This window comes from Megalobrama amblycephala, linkage group LG9 (genome assembly GCF_018812025.1).
Source record: "Megalobrama amblycephala isolate DHTTF-2021 linkage group LG9, ASM1881202v1, whole genome shotgun sequence".
NCBI lineage: Eukaryota > Metazoa > Chordata > Actinopteri > Cypriniformes > Xenocyprididae > Megalobrama > Megalobrama amblycephala.
This window is the reverse complement of record NC_063052.1, coordinates 38054776-38069874: the sequence shown is the minus strand read 5'-3', so window position 1 is coordinate 38069874 and position 15099 is coordinate 38054776. Positions and strand designations below refer to the sequence as shown.

The 15099-nt window shown below is 35.3% G+C and overlaps 1 protein-coding gene across 2 annotated transcripts in view; it reads left to right on the top strand.

The window, feature by feature from the left end:
• The window catches only part of LOC125276086 (serine/threonine-protein phosphatase 6 regulatory ankyrin repeat subunit A-like), a 35604-nt gene that overhangs the window by 2955 nt on the left and 17550 nt on the right, over positions 1–15099 (top strand). The window contains exons 1-5 of one of the 2 annotated variants that reach the window (XM_048203506.1): positions 3548–4040; positions 7387–7470; positions 10674–10752; positions 11830–11900; positions 11988–12188. In XM_048203506.1, the coding sequence (XP_048059463.1) occupies positions 3912–4040; positions 7387–7470; positions 10674–10752; positions 11830–11900; positions 11988–12188 (564 nt within the window). In that variant the 5' untranslated portion in view covers positions 3548–3911. Of the gene's footprint in view, positions 1–3547; positions 4041–7386; positions 7471–10673; positions 10753–11829; positions 11901–11987; positions 12189–15099 lie in introns of those variants that run through there. The other variant, XM_048203508.1, reaches the window with a different exon arrangement.

Genomic DNA, 15099 nt, shown 5'->3' with positions numbered 1-15099 from the left:
TTAGTGTAAAGTTTGTCTTTTAAGTTACTTTTACCTGCTGAACAGGTGTTGCGTGTTTATGTAATGACACAAAAATTAGGTTCCATTACTTTATTTATAGCAATAAAAATATAAATCCTATATGTGATATAACTGCTAGAGACATTAGATGAAGTATTATCTCTAACATCAACATTAATGAATCTACTGTAGTTATAAACACATTAAATGAAGATGAGTAAATACTCAATCATTAACCAGTGTAAATTTTGACAGCAAATTTTGATTTAGTTTTAGTCATAGTCTTTTGACTAAAATGCCATTTAGTTTTAGTCATATTTTAGTCATTGGAAATTGTTTTAGTTTTAGTCTAGATTTAGTCGACTAAAATCTAATTTAGTTAAATTGTAATGCATTAAGCATTTCTCTAACAATACACAGATCCTATACACTGATATAGGTACATCTGATATTCCCCAAACTGTTTATGTTCACCAAACTGTACTTTGCTCGCCAAAGCGGACGGTTTTTGACCGTTCAAGTGCAAAAAGACACAAAAGAGCAAAATTCAGCATATTTCAGGGGTTGACACACTTATCATTGAGGTACTATAGTTTTTGTTTAAAATTTTATTAGATTTGATTTTTGGTTTTAGATTTTTAATTTTTTTGTGTTTGTCTTTTAGTTTTCGCTTTTTATTTCTTTTTATTTAAGTTTTTATTTCTGTTATTTTAATACCTCAGGTTAAGGTAAAGCTTAGAAACTAGATTAAATAAAATAAGTTTACATTTTTTTATATATATTTATTTTTTATTTCAGTTAGTTTACTTCAAATAATGAAGATTTCTTTGGTTTTAGATTTGGTTAACTATAATAACCCTTATACTTGTAAACTATATTGAATAATATGTCAAATAAATGTTCTTAGTCTTTCCTTCCTGTGACAGAAGATACAGTAGTTTACTATGAATTAAATAGAAATTAAATTAAATACAGTTTATTGTGTAAACAAAATAACAATAATGACCAGGAAAATAATAATAATTATAAACCATCCCGAAATACACCGTGACTCTTATTCTGAAATGTCTGCAGCCTGCGTTGTAGCCTATTGTAATAGCAGGCTACTAATGAGGGAGATAAATATGCATTCTTACAGCCTACAACTCATTACCATATAAACATCGTGTAGTAAACGTTGTCGTAATTCATCAATATTAGTTTATAAGCAATCGGTTGGCATAAATGTGCGCTATTCATTAATTACTAAGCAGTCTGAAGTGCTGCTGCGCGAGCCTGTAGAGCGCGCAACAGCGCCGCGTTTCCCGCGGTATGATCAGCACTTCAAATGTGCGCATCTTCCACACAGGACAACGTTCCTGACTGGATATCTTCCCAAATCGTCACTCTCTTTCATTTTTGTCTCGTTTTTATTCGTTGACGAATATTAGAGTAGATTTTAGTCATAGTTTTAGTCATTCAAAACACATTTTTATTTAGTCATCGTCTCGTTTTCGTCCGTGAAAAAATGTTGTTGACGAAAATTATTCGTCAACGAAATTAACACTGTCATTAACCTTAACCCTTTTCTCAATTTCTACACAAATTGTAGTGTGGCCTGCATATATAAATATGTTGATGTATGGTAAATATCCTATGAATGTATCACTAAAGACAAAGCAACATTTTGTACCCTATTTGTGGAAAGTTCCTTAAATAAGCATGACATGTCATGATTTTGAACCCGTGACTTTGAGTACAGTAAAGATTCCTGACCTCTGGAATAAGTTTCCAGGCACAGATAACAGGTGTGTAATTCATTCAGACTTTGATACTGAAGCTGCTTTCATGCTCCTTTTTATGGTCTGTTTTTTTTTTTTTTTTTTTGTGAAACATCATCTGAAACGTTGAAAAGTCATTTTGTTTGGAGAACGTCTGCCAGGAACATCAGTGCATTTAAATCTTGTTGTAACATGCTTAGAGGTGCCATTAGATGTTCTGGATACTTGTGGTGCAATACTATCTGATAAATCTCGTTACACAAAACAATCGTCTATTTTTACTTTGAAGAAAATCTCTCATGCAGAAGTGTTCAGTCCAGCAGAATTACTTTCAAAGATTTAGTCGAATAACAAGTGGTTCCTTTGAGTTGTTTGTTGCCGGCGGTGTGCTTTCTCAAATTGGAAAGGCTCTGTTGTGCAGAAATCACGTCTGATTAATAATTCTGTGTGTGACTGTTGAAGTGTGATGAGTGTGTGTGTGTGTGTTCAGCACATCTCTCCATTAACGAGTGTCAGGCCGTCAGCAGTTTGTTGTGGTGGGCTGCAGCGAGAGGAGGAGGAAGAGGAGGGTGATGAGATGAAGATAAGTCAATGGAAAATGAGTCACAGATCAGACATGATCTCATAGAGATTGGAGACACACACACATTTACCCGTGTATCTAAATGAGGACATGTGCATGTCAGAAAAACAAAAAAATATTTTGCGTAAAGAAAGTGAAAACTGCTTTAGCAATATTACCATTTTGGACATTATTTTTATGTCAGTTAAGCACATTTTCCACTGAAATCCCTGTATTACAATATATTTGGATGTTTTACTTAAAGGAGACCGTTTTTGTGTGTGTCCCTTTAAATGCAAATGAGCTGCTGCTCCCGGCCCCCTTTCCAGAAGAGGGCGGAGCTTTAACAGCTCAACAACAACAAAGCTGGAGAATCTCACGCAGCCAAAATGACGAAAGTGTTCAGCCTTACATTGTTCAAACCGGAGTCGACACTGATGGAGAGACTCAGGAAGAAGTTACAACTTTTAGAATGAAACTGGACGTTTCTGAATGGTTAGTGGATAAATTTATGTAGTTGCTGTGGAGTTGATTCAATTCATCCACTAGCATGTGCCGTCATGTTCATCATTTGTCATTGAATTGACCCTCATTTGTGAAGCAGTCCGGCGTAAAATATACAAAATATTGTAATGCAATGATTTAATAATATTATGATATTTAATAATAAATTAAAATCAGCATAAATTAAATTTAGTTTAAGAAATATGAATATACATTATACATTATGTATAACAACTTTAAAATTTTGTATATCAACTTTTCTGTAAATGTGCTTTGATAAATATTTTAAATTCTTATTTATTTTTTTTGATTTTGAGGCGTAATATGACCTACATGTGTTCTTGACATGTTTTATGAGATTTACCCAAATACTGTTACAGCTTTTCTTTATAAATAATAATAATAAACTATATATATATATAATATATAGTTTTTTTTATTATTATTATTATTTATTATTTTTTTTATTATTTTTTTTTTACTCTCGAGAACATCCCCAAAGGCTTTGTCAGATTGAACCCACTTCTGGAAGCAATTTTCTCTCTAAAGTAAAAAACAAAACACAGTGACCTTGTTCATGATCCTGACAGAGAATAATTTGATCTGTTCCTGACTGTGTTTGTCCCATCAGCTCTTTGTGCATCATATTTCACTCTCTCTCTCTCTCTCTCTCTCTCTCTCTCTCTCTGCAGTAGGGTTGGTTGGTGTGTTATTGCGGTGGGGGTTGGATCTGTGTGTGTGTGTGTGTAAAGTGCAGGTTTCAGCAGGCTGGAGCTCACACACCATTGTCCTCTCTCAGATCACAGAGAGTGTGTGTGAGAGTGTGAGTGTGTGTGTGTGTGTGTGAGTGTGTGTGAGGACGCTGCACGCATCTTCTCACTGCAGCACTGCTGATGTTCCTGCTCTGAGGAATTCCCTGTTCCCCGGGATGTGTGCGTTTGGAAGAGGGATTTAACGCTCGCGCTGGATACTGACGGATACTAATGGCACCAGACCTGAATATCGCGGTCGGATCGCGCGCGTCGAGCGGGAGTTTTATGTGAGGAGCAGCAGCTCTCGCGTGTGTGTGTGTTTGAAAGGCAGCTATGCGGTCGGAGCGCATGAGTCGCGTGTGTATCGTGGTCCTGGAGGAGGTGGAAGATGACGAACCCTCCCCTCTGCATTCCAAAGCCACTCCGGACCACATTTCCCAGAATTCCTCTCAGGACGAGAAGGTGAGGTGGCTGATTTGACTATTAGGATAGGTGATGATAATAGCTCTTTGTGTGTGTGTGTGTGTGTGTGTGTGTGTGTAAAGCAGCAGGTATCGGTGTGAATTTCGACAGAAGAAAGAGAAGAAAAGCTAAATGATTTGGTTGCTTTATTAGATGCATGTCATGATCTGTCCCCGTTATTATCTGAAGACGGATACAGACATGTTCAGATCTGATTGGGGTTCCAGGTAAGGAGATGTTTGGTGCTGCCAGCTGAGGTCCAAAAATTCCTTTGGAAACCCTGGATCATCTGACCAGGAGCAGTTTAGTGACCTTTGACCTGGTCGGAAACACAGCTGTCAGATGCAAATGTCACAACAGCATTAGTTAGGACACGCTTCACACGTTCAGGCCTTTCTGAAAATTAAAGGTGACATGGTGTGAGATGATGAAAAAAAAAAAAAACAGTGAGATGCATTGGAAAGGCCAATGATGTCCATCAAAAAACTACAAAATGCTGCAGCAAAATGTGAGAACATGTCCTGTGTGAACAGGCCTCAGGCCAGAAATGAATTCAAGGAGGCAAATGCAGACATAAATAAACCTCATGCGCTCTTTACTATGTAATTCAAATGAAAGGATTTTGAATTTAGTTTTAGTTTTAGATTTTATTTATGAGATAATCTTTATAAACTTTCTGTAAATTGTTTTTATTTTTTTCTAATCTAAATTTCTAATTTAAATTAATTTATTCATTAATTTTATTTTTTCATCAAAGAAACTTCAAAAACCTTGTAATATTTTTAAATAGATTTTTTTTCTCATAGTTTTTTTTTATTTATCTTTAGATTTTTTTGCTGTCTAAGATAAACTTTAAAAACCTGAAACATAAATTTTGTTTTAATTTACTTTTTTCTAATATTTATTAATTCATTTTTATTTATTTATATATTTAAACTTTTTTTTAAAAAAAGTTTTATTTATTTATTTTTTATTTTATGATTTATGATTTTATTTTTATGATTCAAATGAAAAGATTTTTACTGAAATAGGGTCAGATTTAGTTTCAGATTTTATTTATGAGATAACTTTAAAAACGTTCTGTAAATTGTTTTTATTTTATTTTCTACTTTTTGTAAATCTAAATTAATTGTTAATTTAGTTTTATTTTAGTTTTTATTAATTTTATTTTATTTTAATTAATTAATTTTTTTATTTTTTCATCAAAGAAACTTCAAAAACCTTGTAATATTTTTTTATTTTATTTTTTCTCATAGTTTTTTTATTTTATTTATTGCTGTCTAAGATAAACTTTAAAAACCTGAACCATATATTTTGTTAATTTACCTTTTTATAATATTTATTTAATTTAATTTTTTATAGATGTTTAAAGATAAACTTTAAAAAATAAATTTAAAAAAAAGTTTTTTTATTTGTTTATTATTTTTTTTATTTTAACCTGGCTGTGATAGTGTTACCTTCACTAGGGCATTATTCAGGGAGCTAAACATGTTCATAAAGTCTCATTTATTGCAAGATATTCTTCAAACTGTTTCTCTGCCACGACAGTAGTAGACCTAAAAAAGAAAACTAATAAAAGAGGAACACATTTTATGCTAATGCTCATAGTGTTGAGAATGCCACATGTTTTTGTGTTGCGTTATGATTTGTGTTCTCACACATTTCAGACCAAAATGCATCTTGTGTATCTAATAGTGTTCTTGATCGTTGACAACAGCAGGTGTGTAAATGGAAACTCTAGACAAATTAGCAGGATAATCAGCAGTTGGGTGGGAGAACCAGATGGGCAGGTTTCAGTTCTGTTGATTTTGCCGGCTGGTTTTGTCTTTTAATAGTTAAAAGCACCCAGTCTAAGTGGTTCTTACTGCTTTCAGTTTTTAGGACCTTCAGGCTGAAGTTTTTGCTGTTGTAACAACAAGCCACGTTTCCTTGAACAGAGGAAACCTCCCTGCATTCTTTCTTTTACGACATTCCCTCCTGTCTTTCCTTCACTGTGATTTAAAAACAGTGTCTGCTTTCAGCTGCTGCATCATCATGTGTTTGTGAGGTGAATCCACATACAGCAGGTGTGTGTGTGTTTGAGTACATTCAGTAAGTGTCAGCTCGTCTCTTGCATAAATCAAACAGGGTGTGGCTGGTGGGCGGAGCCAGGTGTAGCCTGTCCTTATTTGGAATAACCTTGAATGAGATATTTATGGCATGTTTTCATTGGTTTGATTACAGTGTTATTTTAGTGTTATTTATACAATATTATATGACTATTTTGAATTAGCATTTCTTTTTATATTTATATTTAAATTTTAGTTTCATTTTTACTAATTTTGTTTAGTTTTTATTCTTAAATATTACTATTTAGGTTTAATTTGTTTTTATTTCATTTTCAGTTTTATTTATTTATTTGCAGTGAATAATTTCAGTGCTTCAACTTAAAATTATTTAATAATAATAATAATCTTATTATTTTTCTGACTGGTTTTGTCCATATAGTTGCCAACATTTCTAATTTTATTTTAATTTAAAATTTTTCTTCTAATATTTGTTTCATTTTATTTCAGCTTTAATTCAATTAACAAAAAATTTATTTAATAGCTTTAGTTGACAATAATAACACTGGTTCGATGAATTCAGAGCTTGTATGCTGTCAGAACATGGCAAAACAATATTTTCACAATCAGATATTACAGTTTTGCATGATATATAAGTATTAGCCAAAGCAAATAATGTGCCATTTTCCTTTTTATTTAACAAACAAACATTTACACTTTATTAGAATCTAGAATTATACATGATTTTACATGCATAACTTCATTATCAGCTACATTGTAAGCATAATTATTGGCTATATTGGCCAAAATCTCCCCATCATACTGTATTCCTTTGACCTGGTTGGAAATCTTCATTTATAATCTGTCCAGTATAAACTGTTGATTTGATTCTGTTTAAAGTAAAGTAAGTGAGCACAGAGGGACAGTTAAACTCAAACTCTCTCCCTATCTCTCCATATTCTCACAGATGATGTTAGAACTGATTTCATACACTATTAAATACATTTTATTTCATCCTGAACTCGAATGGATTTTTCTCTTTGGCGTCTTGATGAATCAATGGTATCTTTTCTTCTGCTGTCTGTAATAAACCGCTTGACGTTTTATTCTCAGAATTCATCATTTCTGCATAGATTAAACACAATGTTTCATTCATTTAGCTTCTTTTCATCTTACACAACATTTTCAACACATTCAAAAAGAGCTTGTCATAATTTCAGTTTTGATCAATATAATGCTTCTCTGAGTTTAACAATATCTTCATTGTTGTATTTGACTGTTTCTCTCTCATTCCTCCACAGCCCTCTCTGATTAAAGCCATATTTAATGTGGACACAGATGAAGTTCGCTCTCTCATATTCAAGAAAGAAGATGTCAATGTACAGGTAAATGTCCATTACTTACAAAAACACACTTTTTGGCTAAACTATCCCTTTAAATTCCATTGAAGTTCTCTGTAAATGGGTCCTTTTTAGTCTTTATTGCATCTGGCTGGGTATTGAAATCAGTTCATTGATCTCTCAGTGATGGATGGTCTTCTGAAATGGACACAGGGGCAGTTTCTGTACATTATTATCCTTCATTTGATAATGGCTCTTCATCTGAGAGGTTAATACTCTGTCATGAGCCTGCATTTGGACTGAAGATGGTTATTTCACTGCTTGCTGTTTAATGAGGAGTCTGTTTTCATCGCCAATGCCCGCTCTGGACTGGAGCGACGCCCATTTGACTGCCAAGCCAACCAATCACTGATGGCCTTTTGGGTCAGATGACTCAGTGTGGCTTGGCCTCCTGTTTTCCATTCTCATTCCAGACCAGATGGAAAACAGAAGCCTGCAGGGTGGCATGACACTGGAGAATGAATGATTGCCGCTCTTTCGTAATTGCCTTTATTGATGAAAATGTAGAACGAGCTTTACTCAGGCATCTGGAGGAATGTTTAAAGCTACAGTGATCGCAGAAGATCTCAGGAACCTGAAACAGAAAAATGTGTGTGTGTCTCATGTTTCTGCATGCCGTCTCAAGAGATCTGTGGCCACATTGATCGGTGTGGATCTCTCTCACACACACGAATGTATCACTGTGTGCCATGCACAAGAATCCAGTGTGTGTATCATATATCACACACCCTGCTGAAACCACACATGCATCAAACACCAAGCTTTCAAAACACATGCAAATCAGAGGTGAATTACAAAATTACTATTTTCGATATAGTATAAACAGCAGATGTGTTTTGGATGTGTATTTTTGAGCTGCAGTAGTTCTAGAGAATTTGATTGGTTGATGTTTTTCTCTTGCACCAATCAGCGATAGAGACATAATGATTTTTTCTAAAGAAATGAATTCTTTTATTCAGCAAGGATGCATTAAGTTGATCAAAAGTGACTGTGACATGTTATAATGTTACAAAAGATTCTATTTCAAATAAATACTGTTCTTTTGAACTTTCTGTTCATCAAAGAATCCTAATGATCATAAATGTTTCTTGAGCAGCAAATCAGAATATCAGAATGATTTCTGAAGGATCATGTGACACTGAAGACTGGAGTAATGATGCTGAAAATTCAGCTTTGATCACAGGAATAAATTACACTTTACAATATATTCACATAGAAAGCAGATATTTAAAATTGTAATAATATTTCACAATATTACTGTTTTTACTGTATTTTTGATCAAATAAATGCAGCCTTGGTGAGCAGAAGAGACTTCTTTCAAAAACATTAAAAAAATCTTACCAACCCCAACCGTTTGAGCAGAAGTGTGTGTGTGTGTGTGTGTGTGTGTGTGTATATATATATATATATATATATATATATATATATATATATATATATATATATATATATATATATATATATATATATATATATATATATATATATATACATACAAACATATACAAACCCGATTCCAAAAAGTTGGGACACTGTACAAATTGTGAATAAAAAAGGAATGCAATAATTTACAAATCTCATAAACTTATATTTTATTCACAATAGAATATAGATAACATATCAAATGTTGAAAGTGAGACATTTTAAAATGTCATGCCAAATATTGGCTCATTTTGGATTTCATGAGAGCTACACATTCCAAAAAAGTTGGGACAGGTAGAAATAAGAGGCCGGAAAAGCTAAATGTACATATAAGGAACAGCTGGAGGACCAATTTGCAACTTATTAGGTCAATTGGCAACATGATTGGGTATAAAAAGAGCCTCTCAGAGTGGCAGTGTCTCTCAGAAGTCAAGATGGGCAGAGGATCACCAATTCCCCCAATACTGCGGCGAAAAATAGTGGAGCAATATCAGAAAGGAGTTTCTCAGAGAAAAATTGCAAAGAGTTTGAAGTTATCTTCATCTACAGTGCATAATATCATCCAAAGATTCAGAGAATCTGGAACAATCTCTGTGCGTAAGGGTCAAGGCCGGAAAACCACACTGGATGCTCGTGATCTTCAGGCCCTTAGACGGCACTGCATCACATACAGGAATGCTACTGTAATGGAAATCACAACATGGGCTCGGGAATACTTCCAGAAAACATTGTCGGTGAACACAATCCACCGTGCCATTCGCCGTTGCCGGCTAAAACTCTATAGGTCAAAAAAGAAGCCATATCTAAACATGATCCAGAAGCGCAGGCGTTTTCTCTGGGCCAAGGCTCATTTAAAATGGACTGTGGCAAAGTGGAAAACTGTTCTGTGGTCAGACGAATCAAAATTTGAAGTTCTTTTTGGAAAACTGGGATGCCATGTCATCCGGACTAAAGAGGACAAGGACAACCCAAATTGTTATCAGCGCTCAGTTCAGAAGCCTGCATCTCTGATGGTATGGGGTTGCATGAGTGCGTGTGGCATGGGCAGCTTACACATCTGGAAAGGCACCATCAATGCTGAAAGGTATATCCAAGTTCTAGAACAACATATGCTCCCATCCAGACGTCGTCTCTTTCAGGGAAGACCTTGCATTTTCCAACATGACAATGCCAGACCACATACTGCATCAATTACAACATCATGGCTGCGTAGAAGAAGGATCCAGGTACTGAAATGGCCAGCCTGCAGTCCAGATCTTTCACCCATAGAAAACATTTGGCGCATCATAAAGAGGAAGATGCGACAAAGAAGACCTAAAACAGTTGAGCAACTAGAAGCCTGTATTAGACAAGAATGGGACAACGTTCCTATTCCTAAACTTGAGCAACTTGTCTCCTCAGTCCCCAGACGTTTGCAGACTGTTATAAAAAGAAGAGGGGATGCCACACAGTGGTAAACATGGCCTTGACCCAACTTTTTTGAGACGTGTTGATGCCATGAAATTTAAAATCAACTTATTTTTCCCTTAAAATGATACATTTTCTCAGTTTAAACATTTGATATGTCATCTATGTTGTATTCTGAATAAAATATTGAAATTTGAAACTTCCACATCATTGCATTCTGTTTTTATTCACAATTTGTACAGTGTCCCAACTTTTTTGGAATCGGGTAGATTGTGTATTGCTGAAATAGTATGTGTAATATGCTACTTTGAGTTTTCAACATGATTTTTTTGTTAATGGCTGTGATTGTGACTCCTCAGGACAATGAGAAGAGGACACCACTCCACGCAGCTGCGTACCTGGGCGACGCTGAGATCATAGAGCTGCTCATCTTGTCAGGTATGAATCCACATGAGTTATGAGAACACAAACCTCCAGTGCAGTGACTGGAATATAGAAATTCATTAATATACCAATGCTTTTGTATCATCTGTTTTGGACAAAAAATAATTTTTACAGCCCTAGTTTGAAAGTTTGGGGTTTGAAAGAAGTCTTTTCTTTTCACCAAGGCTGCATTTATTTGATTAAAAGTACAGTAAAAAAACAGTAATATTGTGAAATATTATTACAATTCAAAATAGTAGTTTTCTATTTGAATATATATTAAATTGTAATTTATTCCTGTGATCAAAGCTGAATTTTCAGCATCATTACTCCAGTCTTCAGTGTCACATGATCCTTCAGAAATCATTCTAATATGCTGATTTGAAACATTTCTGATTATTATCAATATTGAAAACAGTTGTGCTGCTTCGTAATTCTGTGGAAATTGAAGCATTTTTGCAGGATTCTTTGATGAATAGAAAGTAGAACAGCATTTATCTGAAATATAAAATACATCTTTTACAGTCTCTTTTGATCAATGTAATGCATCCTTGATGAATTAAAAGTATTAATTTCTTTAAAAAATAATTGTACTGACCCCAAACTTTTGAACAGTAGTGTGCGTCATTAAAGCGTCTGTTTAGATGCAAATGTTATCATCTAAATAAAACATCAAGCATTTAAACACACTAGAAACCCAGTAGCAACAACTAACAACACCATTCTGACATTGTGTACAGTATATAATAAAAAATTCCTAATTTCTGTCAATTATATCGGCCAGACGCCTTTCTAGATTTAGCAATCGATCACTGAAAACTCATATTCGCTGAGCTCTACACTAATGACACACTGACAAAACACATACACATCATGTGACTTCCTGAAATGGCCGCATAATATGTACGTGTATTACGGGGGGTTGTCATCATGAATGACAGAGTAAAAGTAACAGGTGCTGCTGTATTTTAAGCAACAGATGTGATCCCACAGGATTGTGGGAGTTTATGGGAAGCTCAACGTATCCGGCTTCAACTGTGACATTAATAACTGTAATACATTTCGCATATCCTTTCTCTCTCTTTCTCTCAGGGGCGAGAGTAAATGCCAAAGATAATAAATGGCTCACTCCTCTTCATCGGGCCGTAGCTTCCTGTAGTGAGGTACGACACGTCCTCCACGTCGTCGGAACAACAAATATAAACAAACAAATGTTTTCAGGGTCATTAATGTCCTCATTGTGTGTTCAGGAGGCCGTCCAGGTGCTGTTGAAACACTCTGCGGATGTCAACGCAAGGGATAAAAACTGGCAGACGCCACTGCACGTGGCCGCGGCCCATAAAGCAGTGCGCTGCGCCGAGGCATTAGTGCCATTGCTAAGCAACGTCAACGTGTCGGACCGCGCCGGACGTACGCCTCTTCATCACGCGGCCTTCAGCGGACACCTGGAGGTCAGACGTTCACTCTCACTGTCATTTCTCACACACACAGATCAACAGGTGCACAATATCTGCCTGTCATAGAAGAGGAAACAAGACCTGTTTACACAAAGAATGAAAGGAAAAGTATGACAGACTAAAGAGATATTTACACCAAGAGTGAAATAAGAAAGTCTGGGTGTTCACATGCTTTAAAGGCACAATATGTAACATTTTTGGATTAAAATATGTTATACATTTAGTTGACTTGTGTACGTACATTATCCCAAATGTTTCCAAGAATGTTTAAATCCAGAGAAATAAGCAATTTTAACCAGGACACGGGCTGTGTCCGTGCGTCGCCTATCAATGACATCATACCCACGTTACCCTTGATTTTTTTTTTATTTATATAACAGGTGAACAACTGTTTGGATACATTCATCGACAGAAAACTAATCATGTTATATAGCTCAACACAGTAAGTCTTATTGTTTAAAGGAGACCTATAATGCCCCTTTCACAAGATGTAATATAAGTCTCCGGTGTCTCCAGAATGTGTCTGTGAAGTTTCAGCTCAAAATACCCCACAGATCATTTATTATAGCTTGTCAAATTTGCCTCTATTTGGATGTGAGCAAAAACACAACATTTTTGTGTGTGTCCCTTTAAATGCAAATGAGCTGCTGCTCCCGGCCCCCTTTCCAGAAGAGGGTGGAGCTTTAACAGATCGTGCTTCAGTTGCTCAACAACAACAAAGCTGGAGAAAATCATAATCAACCGCCCCTTTAAATCTTGTTTTCTTGATTTACAGCAAGTACCATGTGTTACCATGTCTAATATCGATCTAGCTTACTGCAGTGTGCAACAAGAGTCTCACAGCAGCCGCCGAGCGAACGCTCAGAGTAGCTTTATAACAACTTTCAACACACAAATGTATCTAATATGATAAACAGCGCTGCGCTTCCCCCACATACTCATGGCCGGAAGAAGCAAAAGTGCTCATCTGCAGCATAATAAAAGTTTGCTGCTCTCGAACTGTGTTTTGCGTTCGTCTCTGATTAGCAATCGCTCCAGCGGCCTCGTTCTGCTCCACACCCTGCTTCATACTACAGTAATGTTAATGTCTTCTTGTGTAAATCTCATTTGTTTAAAAGACCTCCGAAGAACAGGCGAATCTCAACATAACACCGACTGTTACGTAACAGTCGGGATCATTAATATGTACGCCCCCAATATTTGCATATTCCAGCTCATGTTCAAGGCATTACAAAAGGGCAGCCAGTATTAACGTCTGGATCAGCACAGCCGAATCATCAGACTAGGTAAGCAAGCAAGAACAATAGTGAAAAATAGTAGATGGAGCGATAATAACTGACATGATCCATGATATCATGATATTTTTAGTGATATTTGTAAATTGTCTTTATAAATGTTTCGTTAGCATGTTGCTAATGTACTGTTAAATGTGGTTAAAGTTACCATAGTTTCTTACTGTATTCACGGAGACAAGAGCCGTCGCTATTTTCATTTTTAAACACTTGCAGTCTGTATAATGCATAAACACAACTTCATTCTTTATAAATCTCTCCAACAGTGTGTAATGTTAGCTTTAGCCACGGAGCTCTATCAAACTCATTCAGAATCAAATGTAAACATCCAAATAAATACTATACTCACATGGTCCGACGCATGCATTCAGTATGCATGACGAACATCTTGTAAAGATCCATTTGAGGGTTATATTAGCTGTGTGAACTTTGTAAATGCACTGTATTATAGTCGAGAGTTCGGGGGCAGGGAGCGTGCGATTTAAAGGGGCCGCAGCCTGAATCGGTGCATAGTTAATGATGCCCCAAAATAGGCAGTTAAAAATCTATGGGGTATTTTGAGCTGAAACTTCACAGACACATTCAGGGGACACCTTAGACTTATATTACATCTTGTAAAAACTGGTTCTAGGGCACCTTTAATAAATCTTGTAATACATTAGATCATCCATGAATATGATTTCGGAATATGAGTCCTGTCGGATTCTTTTTCACCGGCTGTAGACATGAAGACAACACCTCCCATGATTCCGCCAAATCAAGGCATCATCAAACTACACCTTTGTTTTGAATGAGTGACCTCTAGTGGTGAAAAATTACATATTGTGCCTTTAATGTAAAATACAGAAACATAGTCTCTGATCATATAAATTTCACTCTGGTTAATGCATTTTTCTAATTTTACAGATTACACTACCGTTCACCAGTTTATAGTCATAAAGATTTTTTTGTAGGACACATTAAATTGATAAAAAGTGACATTTATAATGTTACAAAAGATTTCTGTTTCAAATAAATGATGTTCTTTTGAACTTTCTATTCATCAAAGAATATCATGGTTTCAACTAAAATTTGAAGCGGCACAACTGTTTTCAACATTAATGATAATCATAAATGTTTCTTGAGCAGCAAATTGGAATATTAGAATGATTTCTGAAGGATCATGTGACACTGAAGACTGGAGTAATGATGCTGAAAATTCAGCTTTGATCACAGAAATAAATTACGTTTTAAAATATAATCACACAGAAAACAGTTATTTTAAAATAATATTGTAATAATATTTCACAAAATTACTGTTTTTACTTTATTTTTGATCAAATAAACACAGCTTTGGTGAGCAGAAAAGACTTCTTTCAAAAACATTACAAAATCATACCAACCTCAAACTTTCAAACGCTATTGTATATTTGCATTTGAACTTTCAAAACAAAGTCAGACCATCTTAAAAGTCATGTGACCCAAGACTAGTTGACACAGGCAATCAGTTGGCACAAACTTTGCCCTTTTTTCTGCTCCACTATATCTTTTTTATCTTCTTTCTACACTGAGATCAACAGATTGAGGTCTGTCTAGAATGCCACTGGCAGACACATGACCCAAAAGCTGATATA